This window comes from Ailuropoda melanoleuca, chromosome 15, assembly GCF_002007445.2.
Source record: "Ailuropoda melanoleuca isolate Jingjing chromosome 15, ASM200744v2, whole genome shotgun sequence".
NCBI classification, from domain to species: Eukaryota; Metazoa; Chordata; class Mammalia; order Carnivora; family Ursidae; genus Ailuropoda; species Ailuropoda melanoleuca.
The window spans coordinates 53490213-53511393 of record NC_048232.1 but is presented as its reverse complement, the minus strand read 5'-3'; the positions used below and the strand labels follow the sequence as shown (position 1 = coordinate 53511393).

The following is a 21181-nucleotide window of genomic DNA, read 5'->3' as shown; positions in this document are numbered from 1 at the left end:
TCTATGGAGTAGATTTCCAAGAACAAAATTTCTGGAACAAAAGATAAAAATATTTTTAACTTTAATAGATATTACCAGAATAATTTCTGTAAGTGCCATGATAATTCACATTTTACCACCAATGCATACAAATATCTCCAAAATCAATATTTGTAGGAGTTCTGCTTGTTTCATTTCATCTTATAGCCAAATGTGTGCCCGCTGCTCGAGCACAGCCAGTTGCTTAATCAAACTTCAATTTCCATATTTATTAAATTTTTTTTAAAAGCCTCTCAATAATACCATAAAGTTGGCAATACCATTTCCATTTTATAGATGAAGAAATGGCCTGATGTCACATCGCTGTAAAAGGGAAATATCAAGATTTGAATCAAATCTTTTTGGCTTGATCCTTTAGCTCACTCCTCTGAGATGTAAAGGCTAGAATAATATTAGATGTGTAGGAAGTTTATTGGAGGAAATATCCATGAAGGGTCAAGGAACAGGGAACAGGAGTAGGTGGTGAGAGTCTTTCAACCACAGATCACAGGTCTAATACCTGTGTGAGAGAAGAAGGAAGGAAGGATTCAGGAGGAAGAGCCTCAGATTTCAGGAGTTCTGAGAAACTCTCAGCCAGGCCACTGAGGAATCCCTAAGAAAAGGTTTCAGTTAGAGGAATCTGGCATTGCACATGATTGCCCAACTGTATATTATGTGTCAAATTCAAATTTAATGAGACTACTATTAATTCAATGTCACTCCATGTCACCAAAAACAATGCATATTAATGGAGAAAAATATTTCTCTGGCACCTCACCACTAGCACCAGTACTCACATATTTCTTCTAGACAACTGATCGTGAGTCTATCTGTCCTATCTAAGGAGTGGAAAGTCAGAACAAATCATCTCTACCTGGGGATGATCAAAGCAATAGACATAGGAAGTTTTATTAAAGAATTAATATAATGCATCCATCGTTACCTGCATACTTCCCTGTCTGCCACTGAATAACAAAAAGAAATTAAGATGGTATGACATAAGCTCTTCTTTACGAAGTAGTTTAGTAAAACAGCTGATGTTTTTGAAGAGCTTATGCATTTGCACATTCCAAGTTGTTTGGAATTAAAAGCAAATCTTAATGCTTTTAAATAATATTACAATTATATGAACAACCATTGATGAAAAGATAAAACTTATCAGCTTCATCTTACAGGGAATATTTCTTATTCTTAATTGTACTAGTTTCCAGGCACTGTCCTAAGGGTTTTTTCTTTTTAAATCTTCACAACAATCTGTGAGGTAGGAACTAGCATTATCTGCATTTTACAAGCTTATAGAGGTTAAGACACTTGCCTAAAGTCAAGCAGATATCGAGTGGCCAATCCAGGATTCAATCTCAGCAGTTTGACCCTAGACTTAGGCTAGAGCTGGCACATTTAATCATTCTGTTCTGCTGTGCTTACCAAAGACTAAGAAAAGTTACTTTTTGCTTCAGAAAGAGAAGTGTTCTACTAAAGGTCCATACACTTCAGTTTTTTAATCCCTCTGCAGGTTTTATTACACATTTTTAGAGAGATGGCACAATTGCATTTATGTTTTCAGTCAGGTAGAGAAAGTATCCCAAATGACCGACTAGTCTTAAATTCTTACTAAGAATCTTTTTTTAGTTTTCATGGATTGTTTTGTGTGAGGGAGGCAGCCTTCAATTTTAATTATATTTCTTATAAAGAATACCTGTCAGAATAATGAATTGATAGATCTACTTTACAGTCAGAATCATAAAGTTGAATATATGGTAGTTCAGTAAACACTATCTGATTAGCCAAAAAGAATTTTACTTTCAAGATAAAGATCAGTCAAGCAATTTAATTAAAACTAGTAAAAGTCTAGCCATGGGTAATTTAACAATGAATTTTCAACAAAATTACAATACATAATAACAGACTATAAAATTTGTCTCAGAAAACTTTAAATTTAGAGGGAAAGATATATACGATAAATAGCAGGTAGGCATTCTCTAAGATGGTAATTTGCATTATTAGTTAGGCATTTTAAGTATAGCTTTAATAAGGAGGCTTTATTGCTTAATGTATGCTTATTATTGCATATGCATCATTTAAAAGCTTGACTACATTCTTAACTCTAATAATAGAATTCAATTATAATTACTCTTTGATTAAGACAACAGTATTTCACAGGAAGGCAGCTCATGTATGTACCTTTAACGTCCATGGTTATTCTCATCTGAACCTTTGGCCCTGCACCAGCACTATTGATTGCATAAACCTAAAAAAAAAAAAAAAGAAAAAAGAAAAAGAAACATCTTGTTACTATTTTTATTAGAGTCATATGTAATTTTAAAATGATTCTACTTTTAAAAACAGCTGAATATAGCCTATTTATTATATTTTTCTTGCACTTACTGAAATGAATACACATGTGTAGGAAGAACATTAATAATAAAGTAGTTCTTAAAACTGGTCTTGTAGTACTAAGTCCTGAGAACAAAGACTGAGAGACTTAAACAGCCCTGTCATAGCGACCAGGAAAGGATGTGGCTTCAATTTGAGAAGGAGGTGCAGATGCAGAAAAGCCACTATGTCTACACTCCTTCATCTACTCTCACATCTGCTCCTTTCCTCTGTAGCTAGGTCACTCTGGCTTTCTTTAAACCCATATTCAAGACCCTCTTTTTTTCCCTTCTATGAATGAAATCCTATTCCTTCAACCTCCTTGTTTTCCTGTATTAAATCATCCCTCTGAAAGTTGGCCTTTATGCCCTTCTTCACCCCTGCCCCAAAGTATCTGACGCTATAACCTGCATAATGCAGCATATACACATAAAACATTTCTGTTTGTATAGACAGAGGGTGATTCACACTAATGTGAATCTTTTCAATTCACTTTACGCTTAAGAAACTGTAGATAGAAAATCTTCTTTTATTTATTTTGCACTATAAAACAAAGACTATATTCTCGCCCAGTTTCATTCACAAAAACAATTCAGAATATAAGATGTTTATTGGAACTAACTTGTTTTCTATACTTCCACACTATAGATGTTTTGGGAATGTTTTTACTGAATTAAAATTATAATAATATATATGATGTGGTGGGTATGGTGAATAAACTAAGCCTAAAAAATGTGGTTAAAAAACGTCTAAAGGAAATATTTATTGGAGTTTGTAAATTTAAGAAAAGTATCAGGGCACCTGGGTGGTTCAGTTGGTTAAGCATCTGCCTTTGGCTCAGGCTCAGGTCATGATCCCAGGGTCCTGGGATGGAGCCCCAAGCCCCACATGGGCTCCCTGCTCAGTGGGGAGTCTGCTGCTCCTGCTCCCTCAGCCCCTCCCCTCCCCCTGCTCCCCTCGTGCTCATTCTCTTTCTCTCTCAAATGAATAAATAAAATCTTTTTTAAAAAGTATTAAAAATGGAAAGTGATACTATGGTGTGCTTCGTTATTTTTGCTTCTTTGTGGTATAGCCTAACATTTAAGTGAGATAATAAATGAAGAATTAGGTGATCTACTCAAATTGCATTATACAAAGAAGTCACTTGTAAACTTGTTGAATGAAGATACGCAGGTTTTAATTCAGTAGGTTGGGATAGATGTGAAAGTTATATATTTCTACTAAACTCCCAGGTGTTGAGGAAACTATAAATGGCATTTTCTGAACAGTAAGTTAGCGAATTTTTTTTACTGTTCTTTAAATTATGAATTAGTTCTACTTTGTTTCCTGTTTTTTTCTCTTATTCCAAAAGGCAAAACTGATGGAGCACTCACTCCTTCCCATAACTATAATTCTTTAATTTTTACAAAAAATCCTATAAAGAAGTCTTTATTCTTATTACTGTTTTTTCTTTTTTCTTTTTTTGGTTTCAAGTCTTTATTTAAAACCCAGTTGGTTAACATACAGTGAAATATTAGTTTCAGGAGTAGAATTTACTGTTGTTTTTTTTTTTTTTTTTAGATAAAGGAACTGAGGTACAGATTTGAGGCAACTGCCCAGAAACAAACCACAGAGTAGGATTTGAACTCAGATCAGTTTATTCTCTTAACCACCCTCCCTCAAATAGACCCTCCACAATGGTGGTCCATTTAATGGGATGTGCAACAAGAATCTATCTATATATATAAATAAAATAAGATATATAGTGATTGAAGGAAGAAATGAAGATATGCAGAAATATGGATATAATATAGAGAAAAACATATACACATGAATACAAATTATTAATAACAGTGTTCTGATCATTATATGAGGATCATATAGAACTGCTATGAAAATTAATTACTAAGCTACCTGCAGGTTTAGGGCGAACTCTTTGTTGCTTAAAAGATGATATTCTGACCCATATAATTCCATTTGAAAATTTAAGACATACTACAAAATGCATTTTTGAAATAAATTGTGTGTATGTCTGTATGTATATAAACATGCATGGATAATTTAGAATTAGGATGTAAAATGCTTAGCTTTAGTAATTATTACATGAAAGGCAGGTGAATTTCAAACATATACATAGTTATTTCTGCCCTTTGCCTTTGAAATTTTCTTTTCCATTTTCTACTTATAACCACACATAAACAGCTTCCCTTTAGATAGAATTCTCTCTTTACATATCACTGCCCTCTTGCTTTTAACATGCATTTCATTTCCCCTCTATCTTATTTCTGGATTTCTACTATTGTTGTGAAAACTTTTTTGTTACCTACATATTTGTTACCTACATATTATTATATGTATTATATATAGGAAATAAGCAATTTCATTTCTCTAAATGTTATTTTCTGTTGGCATGTCTCACACAATCCTGCAAAAAGATATGAGAAATCTAGCGTGTACCTAAACTGCAGTATTTTTGAATGCTGAGTTTGTAAACTGACTTTGTAAAACAGGTGCATAATTCAAAGCTGCGCATGCTTACACTGATGTTATACGTATGTCCACCTTTTAGTCCTTCTAACATCGCAATGACGGAGGTGTCAGTTTGCTGGATGATACTGAGGTTGTGAATCCGGACAGCAGCAGGATCGTCTTCTCGGTAAACTAAAGCTTGGTACACTTGGATATTTCCATTGGGTTGAGAAGGAGGAAGAAATGTTAACTGAAATTTTGTAACTTCGTCTGGTATCTTCTGAAATGTCATGTTGTTAGGTGGATCCTTGGGGACTAAAATGAAATATTAGGCAATTAATTTATTAAAATTTGTGTTCCTTTTTTTTTTTTTTCCAAAGATTTTATTTATTTATTTATTCGACAGAGATAGAGACAGCCAGCGAGAGAGGGAACCACAAGCAGGGGGAGTGGGAGAGGAAGAATCAGGCTCATAGCGGAGGAGCCTGATGTGGGGCTCGATCCCACAACGCCGGGACCACGCCCTGAGCCGAAGGCAGACGCTTAACCGCTGTGCCGCCCAGGCGCCCCTGTGTTCCTCTTTTTAATCTCCATATAATTCATTTGAGTCAAATTTTTTGTTTATAAAATGTGTTACACAAATTATTTAAACCATATATGTTATGGAAACAAACAAAATGGGTGATACATGTAGGTCACAGAAATCATAATGGTGATCCAGTTAGTTTGGTTATTTATTTATTTTGACTTTTACATGTATTCATTTTTATGTAGAATGCATTTCCATGTCTTTCTGTACTGCTTATTTAAAGATAATATAGACTCAAAGGAATTTGCAAAAGTGGTACATACAGTCCCCTAGAACATTCCCTCAGCTTTTCCCAGTGGTGATGACTTAATTAACTGTAGTTTAATATCAAACCTGGATATTGATATTAGTACAATACTGTTAATTAGATTATAGGCCTTATTCAGATTTCACCATTTTTTCATGCTTTCATAAATGTGTGTGTAGTTCTATGCAATTTTTTTCCATGTAACAGTTCCTGCAATCATCACCAGAAATAAGGTATAAAACTATTCCATTTCCATAAAGAAACTTCCCTGGCTATCCCCTTGTATTTGCACCCTATGCATTCCCACAACACTAACCTTTGTCCTCCATAGTTCTGTCATTTTAAGAAAAAGAACAGCATAATGCTTAAGAATTCCCTCATGGTTGTTGTATGTATCAATGGTTCATTCTTTTTTTTATTACTGAGTAGTGTTCCATTTTGTGATACACCAAAGTTTGTTTAATCATAGGAAAACATTTAGGTTGTTTCCAGTTTTTTTTTTTTGTTCTTACTAATAAACCTGCTATTAACATTCATTTACAGTTTTTTGTATGAACATAAATTTTTAATTCTCTGTGATAATTGCCCCAGAATATGATTGCTAGGTAATGTGCTCTAAGTGCATGTTTAGTTTTAGGAAAGGCTGCCAAACTATTTTTCAGTGTGGCTGTACCCTTTTGCATTCCCATTAGCAATGTATGAGAGATCCAGTCTCTTTGTATCTTTGCCAGCATTTGGCATCATCATTATTTTATAATTGTTATTTTATCTTTTCTAGTAGATGCATAGTGATATCTCATTGTGGTTCTAATTTGCATTTCCTTAATAGCTAATGATGCTGAAAATCTATCTTATCATGAGTTTATTTGCCCACTGTATCTCCTTCATGATGAAATGTCTAGTCACGTCTTTTGCCAAATTCTAATTGGATTTTCTTAAGTGTTGAGCTTTGAGAGTTCTTTATATAGTCTAGATATTCCATTTTATTTTTGATAAATAAAAATTAGCCTAATATGCAACACCTAAGTATCAGTAAATTATCATGAAAGAAAATGATATATGAGAGGATAAAATTAATTTATGAATATAGGAACTAGTCCTTGCTGTACTACATAATGTTCTTTATATAAATGACTGATTGCATGGATGTATCTATTTTGATCAAATTGAAATGGATATATCTCCCATACTAGGTAAAGCAATTTCCATGAAGAAGCCTGCTAATATTTGACTGTCAAAGGTTCAGATGCTCAAGCTTTAGTATCTTTATTATTTATTATTTTGCAAATATCTTTATAGATAGTACCCTGTAGCAAGCAAAATAAATAAGTAAATAACAGTGAGAAAAAAGAGAAACAGATAAACATGTTATAGTGCCAAATATCACGTATTAAGTGGAAAAATGCATAGCTAAAGTGAAAAATTGGCTCAAAAATACTTTTGCATTTGCTGTTATACATTTCTATGATATAAAAATTTCTTTTAATAAGAACTTTCTCTAAAAATCAAATCAGGTTTAAGGTTGAATAAGTGAAATAACTCTCTGAATGCTGGAAAGAATTTCCTGTTCTCCAAGTATCTTTGGTTTTACACCTAAAATTCTACTCTTAGAGATTTAGTAATAATTTATTTAACTATGATATCTTTGGGAGAGGTAGCGCATTAAGATTTGACAATCAGGGGCACCTGGGTGGCTCAGCCAATTAAGCGGCTGCCTTTGGCTCGGGTCATGATCTCGGGATCCTGGGATCGAGTCCTGCATCGGGCTCCCTGCTCAGCAGGAAGCCTGCTTTTCCCTCTCCCTCTGCCGTGCTTTCTCTCAAATAAATAAATAAAATCTTTAAAAAAAAAAGAATCAGTGCTTTATGGTATGAGTGTGAATAAATTCAGGAGCATCTTTCTTCACAGGTAGGATGTGGGAGACGTGTAGAAAGCATAAGAAAATAAATATCTGGGATGTATGTGGCGGCAAAATGGAAACAAATGAAATTTTAGGGTGCTGAGGATAAGATGTTATCTTTTAATGTAGAACCATAACTTTATAGACAATAGAGTATATAACATAATGAAAAGACTAGCTAAAAAACATGTGTTACCTCCTATACTTACCTTACAGATAGCAACAAATAAACTATAGCAACACATCCCTTCATGTGCTCTTTCCAAAGATATATCTGGTGGCAAAGAACATCAGGAGTCTGAAGGACGATAGGGCAAACAAGTTCTGGGAAGCTGACTTTCCACACTTATTCCTATTGGTTACAAACTTATTATTCATTCAGACCCTGTTCGTAGGAACTTGAGGAAATCTGTATGGATTCTGACATTTATTAAGTAGGTTATATAAAAAAACATGTCTTTTGATTAGGTGACGAAAACAGATACGGTAAGCATGACCTAGATTCTAATTTTGAATTCCAGATTATATAATGATAGAGTATTATTACTTTAATGTGCATTTAAATCATGGACAGAAATAATTAAAATGGAAGTTTACACGAAGCATTATTGGCCATAGACCATTTGAAGAATCATCTCTTAGGCACGGTAACTAAAATTTCTGAAATATGTAATGCTAAAATAAATACAAAAAAATACAATTAGGACATTATTATGAACTAATTAGTTTCTGTATTTCCAAGAGTTGATTATTCTACATAATTCCACTTAGCCTAAAAAAGGTAAATAGAAAACTTCACTTTTGTCAGTTATGGTGAATCACTGAATTTTATGTTTTATACGCTTTAAAAATTTCTTGTAATGCATACCCTTTTCAGGGGGCGGTGTGAGAAATTCTAAGAAAGACACTTAAATCTCAGTCAATTTTTAGCAGTGATGGAAAATATGCCTTACCTGATTCTAAAGTAGTAACAATCACTTCAGCACTTGACTTTCCTTCTGCATACGCAGCACTTATGTTTCCAGTGAATGCTGTGATCACCACAGAATACCTTGTGAATATTTTCAAATCTTTAATTTCTATGGTCTTATTTTCCTCATTTGACTTGATGAAGGAAATATTAAATTCATCACTATCTACCTATAGGACAAAACAGCTAGTAATTAAAGGAAGTCGCACTTGAGATCCAAATCACCAAAACATAATACTACAAAGCTACATATAGCATATTTATCTAGCCAAGATTTGAATTATTTTTTTCTTGCAGTCAGATTGTCCTGGAAAATCTAAAGTACCACTTTAACAGTCTACTTATAAGCAATTATTTCAGCAACTGAAAGTAAGAAGAAAAAAATCAACCAACGACCACAATCAATCCATCCAATGAACAAGCAAGTATTATCTCTGTGTCAATGAAACCCTACTTTCTACTGCAATGTTTTATAGGAGAAAGAATACAGATTTTGGTAATCAACCACTAAATGTTCAAATCCCAGCTTGGTCACGTAATAGTAGTTCCTATAGCATTTGAAAAATTACTTATGTTCTCTGTGTCTTACTTTCTGTGTATGCAATATTGAAGTAATAATATCTATTTATAGTGCTTGGTGAGATTTAGGAAAACGGATCTGAAGTAGCTGGACAGAGATTTTGATATTTTTTGATCATGACCTACAAAAAGGAAACACATTTTGTAACATAACTCAGGCTGTGTATGTGTTTATACTTTATATGTATATATACACACACACAGACATACATACACACACTTCTTTATAACTTAAAAACGATTTTCAGAAATGCAACTTCTTTCTGAAATGCACTTTGCTATTTTCTTCTCTTTTCAATTTTATTCCAGTTCATTTAAAAAATTTTGGTCATGATTGCAGTTTGAAAAACTCCCATCTAGGGGCGCCTGGGTGGCACAGCAGTTAAGCGTCTGCCTTCGGCTCAGGGCATGATCCCGGCGTTATGGGATCGAGCCCCACATCAGGCTCCTCCGCTATGAGCCTGCTTCTTCCTCTCCCACTCCCCCTGCTTGTGTTCCCTCTCTCGCTGGCTGTCTCTATCTCTGTCAAATAAATAAATAAATACAATCTTTTAAAAAAAAAGAAAAAAGAAAAAAAAGAAAAGAAAAACTCCCATCTAGCTCTACGCATAGCACTGGATAAGGACTCAGTTAATCATGGATGTTATAATTATTAGATGTGCAAAAATGAGTATCCTTAGGTGTATTAAATATAGTCATATAGTGTGTTCAAACACAGTCTGCTTTGATGAAGAGCCTGGCTTATTCACTGCAAGGATTAAACATAGCTAAAGTTTCTAGCAATAAAAAGAAGGGTTTTTCCTGAGATGAACATCAGAAAATTTGAAATCCTACAATGCATGCTACTCTCAGGTATCCGAATTGAAACACTTAAAACCAGATTTTAGACACTGTTCACACTACTAAATTCATTTCCGACTTGACCTTTCCTTGTAACTTTGAAACATTTCTTGTTCAAAATATTCTTCAAATGCTCTTTTCTAAGAGCTGTTTTAACTTAAAGATGTTGCTATGAGAAACACAGCAAAAGGCTGATAAATAACATACGCATTGCAAAGTCAAATAGATGTTCCCACCTTAGAGCATTGAAGGCAGTTGCCTCCTTTCTCTAAAGTGGCCGAAGAACAGATCAGCATGGGGAGACTACTGATCAAGAGCATATTCTCACTGGTAGGAAGTATGTGTGATTCAGTTAGCTGTCAGCATTTAAACACCACATAGAAATCTAGCTTTTTAAATTATCCTTAAAACTAGGCTTCTATTCATGCTGGGTAGTAATTATCTAGAGATGAGTGTTAGCTGACTTCTATAATGGGGCACAAGTCTCCAATTCACCACTGCTTCACTCAACTGGGTGAAGTTTATGTTCCTTGATTGACCACTATACCTATTTGAATTCTAATTTTATAGAGTTGAGGTGAATTCCTCAACATTCCATAGTTATTTAGTAGCTGAGATATGATTTGCTCCCAAGTCTTTCAAGAATCCAGATCTCTCTACACTACTACACTGGGCCTGATCTTATAAAGTAAAATTAAAATTATTTTAATGTCTTCCATTAAAATAGTACATTCTAAATACTGAGTAGTAAAAATATGACATAACATGCCTGTGATCTACTGTATCTTAAAAACATATTTAATAAAACCCAAAAAGAATGTCGGCTCCTCAAATACAGAATGTGCCAAAATTCATTTATTTTTCTTCACTAAACCTGCTCTGATGTTGTTATTGTTAATCATTATTTGTCCACTAACCTGGGACTGAAACCTCTGACCTTTTCAATTCATTGTTTCCGTTCCATCAATTTCAATCTTGTTTGCTCATATTATATTTGATCATCTATTATTATTATGAAATGTGTCCTATTATTTTGCAGTATGGTGGTTTTACAGACAATGCCAGCAATTAGACTTTGATTCTATTTTCTCTCCTTTTCCTACCCCATTTGCCCCCTTCCCCACCTGGCATACCACTATTCATTCCTCAAGTTCTACAACCAATTTAACCTGCTCTTGAAGTCTCCTCTGTATCGTATGTCCCTCATAACAGGAACTTCAATTACTTTGCTAGTTTATATTCCAAAGAACTGCATAGCTCACCTTCTGTAATTAACTGTTTATATACTGGTGTTTCCCACTAGAATGTGACCTACTTATGTTTTGCATCCTTGTTTTGGTGAACAGAAACGATAAATATTTGTTATTTTGGAAAAAAAAAAAGGGAACAGCGAACAAAGGTCTACAAAATGCATGAATTTCTGGTAGTATCATCCAGGGTGATATCTGTGCCCATATATCTTTAAGACTGTCAAGTTTTGCTTAACTTGAGTCTTTTAGGAAAAGAGTTTTATGCCTCTGTGACTAGTATTTGGCAAAGGCCAGGCTACAGCATAAGTCTTAAATTCAATGACATGTGTTCTTCCCTGGAAGCCAATGATTTCTGAAGATAGATAATTATATATCCATGAAATGAGCTGCAGATAAGCTCTTTAAAGACAATGACCACATCAGACTTGTTCTAGGCATCCAGCACCTAGCACAATGCAGGCATGTTGGATGTATTTAAAACTATGTGTCAAATGAATAAAGGAGAGAAGGAACTAAATGATAGCCTTGTTCCAAGAACCCTGGGGAAACTACGAAGTGCTACAATCTATTTGAATTCTTGCTGGTTTTGACCCAAAAGTTTTGGATGAGCATATATTTCAACTTGGCAAATATTATTTGCTACTTGGTCATTTCTCCTTTCTCCTATCACACCATTGTCTACTGGCTGTAGCCAGGTCTTAACTGCTTGAGAAGCTATCATCTTTGTGCCTCAACTCTCCTTGATGCAAAATGAAGATAATATATTTACAGCAAAATGTTAGATAAGGTAAGGTAATGCTATGGAGAGGCTGCTGTGTAACTGATATAAAGCAAGCAATTACCATGTTAGTCATCCTTTTCTCTTTCCCTTGCTCATTTTTAATCTCAATAAGAATACTAAGAAAATGATGTTATAAATCACTTTCAAAAATATTTTATTTTCCCTTCCTTTAAGCACAAATTTCAAGAGAGGACTATTTTCATTTATAAGGTGTCTTTGACAGAAGAGAGCATTATCATTTTGTAATTTGCTTTTAATACATATTCCCAGAGTATTTGTCATGCATGTTGATTACTTTTGGCTGATTATGAACTAAAAGTCTTCACAAACAAGCTCCAAAAAGGAACATAAACAGAAGACTGAATGGGATTAACAAATGCACCAATAATCCCTTAAATATTCTTTTAATCATGACAGGTCTTTTGAGATAGAAGCACTTCCATTTTAGAAAAAACATAAAGACGTAATAAAAATTATAAACGTTAAACAAAAGATAGGTAGAGACAGCAAGGAAGGGGGAGAATTCACCATAAATTATTTGACTCAGTGCATTAGATGCCATGAGAAAAGAGCAGTCATCAGGCCCAGTAAAACCCAAGCAGGGCCCTCACAAGGTTTTTCAAATCCTAATCCCAGCTAACAACTCTGCATATTTACGTGGTTGAGCACCCTGTTTTAGGCGAAAGGCTTGACTCTTATGCTTGGGTTTCCTTCTGTCTGGATGGCTACTCCTGTCTGGTGCCTTTGGTGGCCTTTTGTTTACATGTTTGGATTCCCCAGGATTTAATCCTCAGGTTAGTTTTTACAGAAGAGCTTCTTAAACTACGTGTCCCATATTTAATCTCATCCCTTCCTATCATTTCAACTATCATCTAAATACCAACACTTATAAATCTGCAAATTCAGGTCTACTCTCCTGAGCTCCAGATCTCTATATAACAGGGCTAGGGGAGTATCTTCATCTGGAGGGCTCCCTGGCATCTTGAACTCAGCGCCTCTAATACTGAACTCATTCCTTTCCTTTACAAATCGTTCTCCTCACAATTTTCCAAATCCTATATCATAAAGTCATCCTTTATTCCTTCCACTCACCATCCACTGATTTTCTCCAGCAAATCCTGTAGATGTAAATTATTTTCCATTCCATTCCCTCACTACATTTCCTCTGTCCTTACCATTTCTTACCCAGTTACTCTTACAGCGTCCTGTCCCCTTGCTGAATTTTGCACTAAGACTGCTCTATCCTCTGCAGGGCAGCCAAGCTGATCCTATAAAATAGAAATCTATATCCCAACACTGCTTTAATTCCTCAATTGACACGCCACTGGCCTTATCATAAAACCCAAATTCTGTTACATGTTATACAGTCTGCCTCCTAATCTAGCTTCTCTCAGTAGTTTTCTTGAATGCTTTGACCAAGGATTCCCGAACGACTTCCTTCTTCTTGAATGAATCTTTCTTTTCATGCTTTTAGTACCATTTCTTTCTCATGGTCTGCTTCAGGTGTTTTTCAAAATTAAGCTATAATTTACCTTATTTTGGAGCTATTTCTCCTAATGCCTTCTCCCTTCACCTTTCATATTATGAGTTTTTTCCACTGTATTCTATTGTTATTATTGTTTAAAATATGGAATGCCTCATGCATTTGCGTGTCATCCTTGTGCAGGGGCCATGCTAATCTTCTCTGTATCATTCCAATTTTAGTATATAAGCTGCTGAATTGAGTACTTTCTCACTCTATTTTAAACCAGTATATTATTATCAATTTAACCCCTTGTTTATAAACATTATCTAAAAAAAAATTATCTAAAACCTGGGGATAAATATGATAATCCTGCTAATAATACTTTACTTACACTAATTGAGCCTTACTTACATTTTTTGAGTCTTACTCAGGCAATGTTTAAAGTTCTTTATGCATATTTTCTAATTTAGTCTTCACAAGATCTCTGTACCCTGGGTACTATTATTAATCTTTCTTTTACAGATATGGATACTGAAACACACACACAGGTTAAGTAAGTTGCCTGAGGTCTAACAGAGCAAGGATTAAAATTCAAATAGTCTGGTTCCAAAATGTGTATTCTTAATCACTTTCTATACCGTCTTTTGCAGAAGGTAAGACACACCTTACCGATTTGACATCTATCAGATAGAATGTTGGTCCAGTAATGGCAGCAGGTTCACTCCAGCTGATGTTGATGCTAAAAGGTGATGTTGCTACTACATACACACTTTCAGGAGGACCATCTGGAGCTGTGAAATAGAAATCAATTACCCTGGGACATTTGAGTTAGTCTTTGCTACAATACAAGAATAGAAAAGGCCATGAGAAAAGGATAGTGATTAATTATACATTAATTTATAGTTCATAGCATGCTAAAGGCATTGGCAAATCAAAAGATGTAATTCTTTTCAAAATAATTACTATATATAAGAAACTTCCACGTGAGAAATTAATAATCATAAATATATGATTTTAAACTCAAAATAATATTTTGAAAACATTACTATTACAAAATAAATCTTTTTTTAATAAATGCTTTTATTTAAAAATAGATTGTCTAATAATGTTGCTTTAGGAAGACCTGCAGAAACATGTTTGAGTACAAAAAAAAAAGTGAAACTGAAACAAGGGAATTATATTTAAAATTGGGTTGCTTTTATTGTTTTCACAGAGGGAGTAACATAGGAAATAGGTTATACAACTGATATTATCACAAATGTAAACGTTTCCTGAATTCATTATGATTCCACACAAATTCTTTGATTTGTCCCATTTTTATTACTGTTGTTTTTGATCAAGAGTACAAAGCAAGACATAATATTTTAGGGAACTGAAACCCCTTGTGAAACCCCTGCTGAAAACCCTTGTGTAAATTTTCCATTTGTGAAACTGCTAGGAACCAGAAGAGTTTTTAGGATGTTAAGAAGGATTTAGTCACCACTGATTTCACATACATTGAACTAGGAACACTGTTATGCATATCTCTGTCCTCCTATGGCCCCTAGTCAATTCTAGGGGCATTAAATACTTGGAGATAAGAATTTCCCAGTTTTCCTTATTTTTAAATCCATATGAGCAAACATTACTGAACAAATATTATTCCACAGATCCTGAGAAGGTATAAAGAAGAAGATTATTCAAATATTCCTTTCCTCAAATAATTTATAAGAGCACCAAATTGTACTAGCTTAGTCAAACAAAATTTCTGGGCCTCAGTTTCCTCCTCATATGCATATTGCATAGTGTTTTAAAAGAATCATAAATTCAAAACGTGTGAAAGGGGCCAGTTAGTTTACTGTTTGGCCCATTACTGTCAATTAATACCATATATTCTAATAAAAGGCTAAGTTAAGATAAGGACTAATTAGAAATACAAAGAATCTACTGTGAGTGGGCAAAGGGCAAAGTGGTGAATACAGATGGGGCAGGGAGCCTAGGTAAAGTTGCACAGAGGAGATGGGAATTGAATAGGCTTTGAAAGATGAGAAGGATTTCAATAATCAGAGGAGCGGTTCAGGGGCACTTCTTCGCTGAGAGGATCACAAGGAAAGCCACAAAGACATAAACAGCAGGGTCCACAGACAGAATTTTATCACTGTAGAAGTGTTTTCCTTGGTAATCTTATGTTTAATATCTTATACATTAAAAAATATTGTCCTAGGAAGGAGTCCACACATTTCGTCAGACTGCCAAAGGAATCCATGGTACAAAAAAGATTCAGAATCCCTAAATTCGAGGAGTACGGATATCCCAGAGAGACCAGTGTTCATACAATAAAGAACGCGCCTCACATGGTCTTTTGGGAACTAAGTTAGGTTATTACGTTAAAGCGTTTGAAGCTCATTCTTTAAATAATAGAATGCCACTGAAGGTTTTTGAAAAAGAAATTATTTTTCTAATGATTTAGGAAGAAAATTCCAGTAGTTATAAAATAGGTAAGTGCTCTGAAGCATTGAGTCCAGGGACGCTATTTCCAAAAAGCCAGATAAGATATGATGCGATCCTAAATTAGATTAGTGGCCCTAGGAATGGATAGGAGGAGATGAATCCTAGAGTCATTTAGAAAATTTGATTTAAAAAAAACTTAAGGCTGATTATATGTGGGTAAAAATCGACATAGAGGATGTAGCAAAAGCTAATTCATGTGTTAATACCAGGAGAATGTCGATAGAATTCATACCAGCAGCATATTCAAGAGCAGATACTGGTTTTGGTAGGGATAAGACTACTGAAGGAGATAATAATTTTGGATTTGTACTCATTGAGTCTGAGACACAAGAACTGAGAATGCCTACCTGATTTGAAAGATAAGCCTAGAACTAGGAAGACAGGGCCAGGATGGAAAAGAATTTTTTAAAAATTTCAGGTAATTCCTTACACATCAAGATAACATAAATACAGCAAGTGAGTCACACGCTCTGAAGGGAGCCAAAGGTTTATTTCAGGACCAGATAGTTATTTAAAATGTTAATAGTAGTGACAATTTTTAAACTACGAATGTGTTAATAGCACTTAGAGTATGTTTCCAAGAGAGATATTATGTGTGGAATTTAGGTATCCAATTCAGCCCATAAAAATATATTCTTTTTTTTTTAAGATTATATTTATTCATTTGACACAGAGAGAGAGAGACAACAAGAGAGGGAACACAAGCAGCGGGAGTGGGAGAGGGAGAAGCAGGCTTCACGCTGAGCAGGGAGCCCAATGTGGGGCTTGATCCCAGAACCCTGGGATCATGACCTGAGCTGAAGGCAGACGTTTAACAACTGAGCCACTCAGGCACCCCCATAAAAATATATTCTAATAGTAGCATTAAAATATTTTAAAAGTATATTCAGATATAACAATAGAGGAGTCTAGCAATCGTGTATAAGGAAGTTTCTGTGGGAAAATGCCTTTGAGGTAGAAAACATATCTTTCCTACACATACCTTTTCTGGCCCTTGTGTAATACTCTGGACACTGACTCAGAGGTCTAGTCCGTATGGCCCAGGAAGGCATCCGGAGAGAGAGTGAAGAGGGAATGTTTCAGGATTCAGAGGTCTGACGAGCTGAGAAGTGCTAATAATGATGACAGAACTGGGTACATGATTACTCTGGTAACGGATGTGGAGAGATTGTGGAATCCCAGCACTTAAACACACCTGCATATCCTAACATCTTCAGTCTTTATTACTTCTAATTTTATGATCCTAGATTTATGAAAAGTGTTCCAAATTGTAGCATAATTCATTTAGATAATTACATATAACAAATGAGAGCTATGAGAGATCTCCTGCCACTAGCATAATTAATTGCTTTTGGATGCCCTAACAGAACAATGCACTTCATATTCAAGAGTGGCAACCCTCTTTTCTTTCCAAACTAGATGTTCCTTAGAAATGTTATGCCCACCTTAACAAGTAGCAAAATAACAAATAGCATCCCTGAATCTCTCTATTCGGAATGTTAAATGAGGAGTGGACAGGCTTCAGGACCTGGGACACCATTACTGATCATGATCGCACACTTTCCTCACAGAGAAATCTGCTTTGAAAAATATAAGATGTTTTGTAGATTTTAATGGCCTATCTTCTGCTGCCTTTGACTCTATAAACAGGGATGGGCTAGAAGTACAAATTTGTTAAGACATCTACCAATTAATAATTAATGTTTTCATTATTTAACACTAATTAATATTTTTGCAAAACCTGCCTTCTAGCTCTGTAAGAAGCATCGTGGAAAGGAACAGTTTTCTGACAGGCTGCAAATTTAGATTATACCACCCTAAGAAAATATTTTAGGCTCCCTTTCTCTTTAGTTATACCCAAATGTTCTGTTGGTTTTTAGATGAAATTTATATGTTTATCCAACAGGCAAATATTGATTGAGCACCTTCCATGTGCCAGAGACTAGGAAGACACAAAGACTATAGAAGTGATGGATGTAGTTGTAGACCTATCCATATACAGTTTCTAGAATATAATTGCTCTTCCTCACTCAACAACTATTTATTGAACACCTACTACATGGTGGGCATTTTTGAAGTGCTGGTGATAGAGAAGAAAACCAAAGACAGAAAGATCATAGAACCTCTATTTTAGTGGAGGGAGATAAATAATACATATTATAAAAATTTAGATAAGTTAAAACTAATATGTAGGGGCGCCTGGGTGGCTCAGTCGTTAAGTGTCTGCCTTTGGCTCAGGGCGTGATCCCGGCGTTATGGGATCGAGCCCCACATTCGGACTCCTCCGCTGGGAGCCTGCTTCTTCCTCTCCCACTCTCCCTGCCTGTGTTCCCTCTCTCGCTGGCTGTCTCTCTGTCAAATAAATTAAAAAAAAAAAACAAAAACCTAATACGTAAGTAAATTACATACTATGTTAGGAAGTGATATGTACCATGACAAAAAATGAAGCAGGATAGTNCAAATAAATTAAAAAAAAAAAACAAAAACCTAATACGTAAGTAAATTACATACTATGTTAGGAAGTGATATGTACCATGACAAAAAATGAAGCAGGATAGTAAGAATGAGAATGCTAATGGGAATTACTATTTTAAATATGGTGGTGAGGGCATACCTCTGTAAGCAGGTGACATTAAAACAAAGATTTGAAGGAGGTAAAGGTGCATGGGAATGTTTGAAGCAAGAGTGTCACAGACAAGACTATGGCTGAAGCAAAGGCCCTGAGGCAGGATTTTTCCTGGTCTATTCTAGGAATAATAAGGACTCCAGTGAGGCTGAAGCCAGGTAATAATGAGAGTAAGAGAGGAAATGGGAGCCAGTTTGTGTATGGCCTTTAAGGCCAGTGTTAGGGGCTTTGCAAGAACTGTTGTCACAGGTAAAAAGACAACGCCATAGTATATTTTCATGGACTAAAGGGGCCTCTATAGATTTTGATGCTTGATATCTAACTCATACCAGAAAGATGGGTCAAACTTAATTAGATCCAAAGAGAAAATATTATCTCCATAATCTAAGTCGTATACCTCTAGAAAGTATACCAATTCAATGGCTGTTGGGACTAACTTTTAAACCAAACTCATTCTATCAGGCAGGCATGATGGTACATTATTGACAGACATCACAGACAGTTTACTGATAATTTTCTGTCACTAAGAAAGTTGATGAGATTTTTTTGTGACTAATGGTAGCCTGTCTTTGGAAATATTTCCAAGTAAATATGTCTACATCTCCTCTGCTCTGTTCTTTGGATCTTTTGGGTCTCAAGTGAGAGCAGATCCAAAATCATTTCCCAAGGGAAACCTTGGCTAGTCTTGCAAGTATGTCTGTAGACCAGCTCAGAAAGCAGTATGAAGCCTTACTTCAACTCTTGTCTTTCACAAGAAAATGTCAACCCTGCAATCATTCCTTCAATACTAGTAATCAAGCCCTCATCAGGGAGTGTCTGCTACCCCAAGCAGAGCTGAGAGAAAAAGGACATTTAAAGATCATTCATGGCACACACTAACCAACTGGACTACTGAATATTTTCAGTTTTATACACTAATCAGTCATTATTAAAAAAAGGCAAGGTATTTAGCCCCTCGCTGAGCTGTGCTTTAATACCATTTCTTGAACTTTTCCCAAAGACTTTTTCTTTTTTAAGAAACACTAAACAACATTTGCATTTTTAGTAAATTTGATGAAATTGTCTGGTTTTTTATACAAGTGTTTCCTGTTTTGAATCCTTTGTGAAAAATTTCTCTTAGAATGCAGTATATCAATCTGTATTCTTAAAGGATTAGCATATAATGATATAAAAACTCCTAAATCTGAATTAAAAAAAAATAAAAGTAAACACATATATTACTAAACTGATATAAGAATATATTATATGCATATAACTGATTCTTATCTGTATAACGCAATTAAAGATAATCATTTAATTCAGAGATAATTTAAGAGAAATAATATAAAATACCAAAATGCTTGTCTATTATTAAACAATATTTAATTATTTTAATATTGTCCAAATATTATAGTATACTTTTAAGTACATGATATTTTCAAATTTCTTTTAGGTAATATTCTTTAGGAAATTCTCAAAATCCCAAAAATACATAATAAAATATATGAGTATTTTTTTCTTTCTTATTCCAATGTGTAGTAAACTATTACTAGAGTCATATAAGGCGGAATGCAAAATTACAATTACAAATGTCAACCAGCAAAACCAAGGAAGTTTAAAGCAGTAAAGGTGTGGGGAGATGAAAATATGCCAGTTTAAAAGCTTAGTAACGTGTAAGCATCTTTGGGAGACTTTGTTTGTCTCCCCATAAACTGTCACATTCTGATTTAGGATTGTTTGTGAAATGAATCTAGTCAGTAATGGGCCAAGATATCACTATACCCTTTCTCTTATAAATCACAGCAATTTACTCAGTAGGAATGATCTATCTTTATTCTCTCATTCCCCATAATCCAATCACTTCCTCTCATAAGCACTTTCCCCCTGGTTTTCACAATAATGCATTTTCTGTAACTAACAACCATCATTTCCTGATTATCATGCTTCTATCCTTGCACAGGAATGTGGGTCTTATGTGGGTCAGGGTCATCTTTCCCATCCATCTGTGTCCCTGTGCTAAGTGTGTTAGCTGAAAGGTGAGTCTGGATAGACCATCATTTTGCCTCATACATATAAGAGTTTTAATGCCCCCAAGTCTATGCCAGTTTGATTAAGAACCATATATTTTGGTGTGTCTAATACTATACTTTCAAAATAAGCACATTCAAAGACTTATTAGTAACTTTGCCTTCTGCCAAACCCTGCAAATTTAATCTAATGACGAAAATGTAGAAAATATTGTATAGTTTTTTAGTGCGCCATGCTATCGTGACTTTCCTAAAAGAATAAACACAAATATATAAATGATTTGACAACTTACAAGACAGAAAATCTTGAGCTCTGCACACATGTGATTTAAATTGTCTTGTATATCTATGTGGATTTAAGTTGAGCTTAAACTTATTTCAAGGGCCTACCCTTCAGGGTATTTTAGTTTCAGGATTTGGTAGAGCAGACTACCACATTCCTAGCTACTATCATCACTACATGAGGGACTCCATTCTTTCTCAGCTTATACAAGTATTAGTCCCTAGGACGGTGAGTTGGCTTTGATTCAGCACACCTGGAAGAATTAGCTTTAAGTTTTACTTGTCTCTCAGGACTAGAGGAAATCTAATTGGCTCGG

The 21181-nt window shown here is 34.8% G+C and overlaps 1 protein-coding gene and 1 non-coding gene across 6 annotated transcripts in view; both read right to left on the bottom strand.

Annotated features, from left to right (window-relative positions):
* Positions 1-21181, bottom strand: part of PTPRQ (protein tyrosine phosphatase receptor type Q) — a 203362-nt gene that overhangs the window by 57756 nt on the left and 124425 nt on the right. For all 5 annotated transcript variants that reach the window (XM_034644219.1, XM_034644220.1, XM_034644221.1 and 2 more), the window contains exons 27-30: positions 14130-14251; positions 8529-8715; positions 4910-5154; positions 2200-2266 (exon numbers count right to left, since the gene is read on the bottom strand). In XM_034644219.1, coding sequence (XP_034500110.1) covers positions 2200-2266; positions 4910-5154; positions 8529-8715; positions 14130-14251 — 621 coding nt within the window. The remainder of the gene's footprint in view (positions 1-2199; positions 2267-4909; positions 5155-8528; positions 8716-14129; positions 14252-21181) is intronic.
* Positions 13617-13725, bottom strand: LOC117796535. The gene has a single exon (XR_004621088.1). It is a non-coding gene; the product is annotated as a U6 spliceosomal RNA (small nuclear RNA).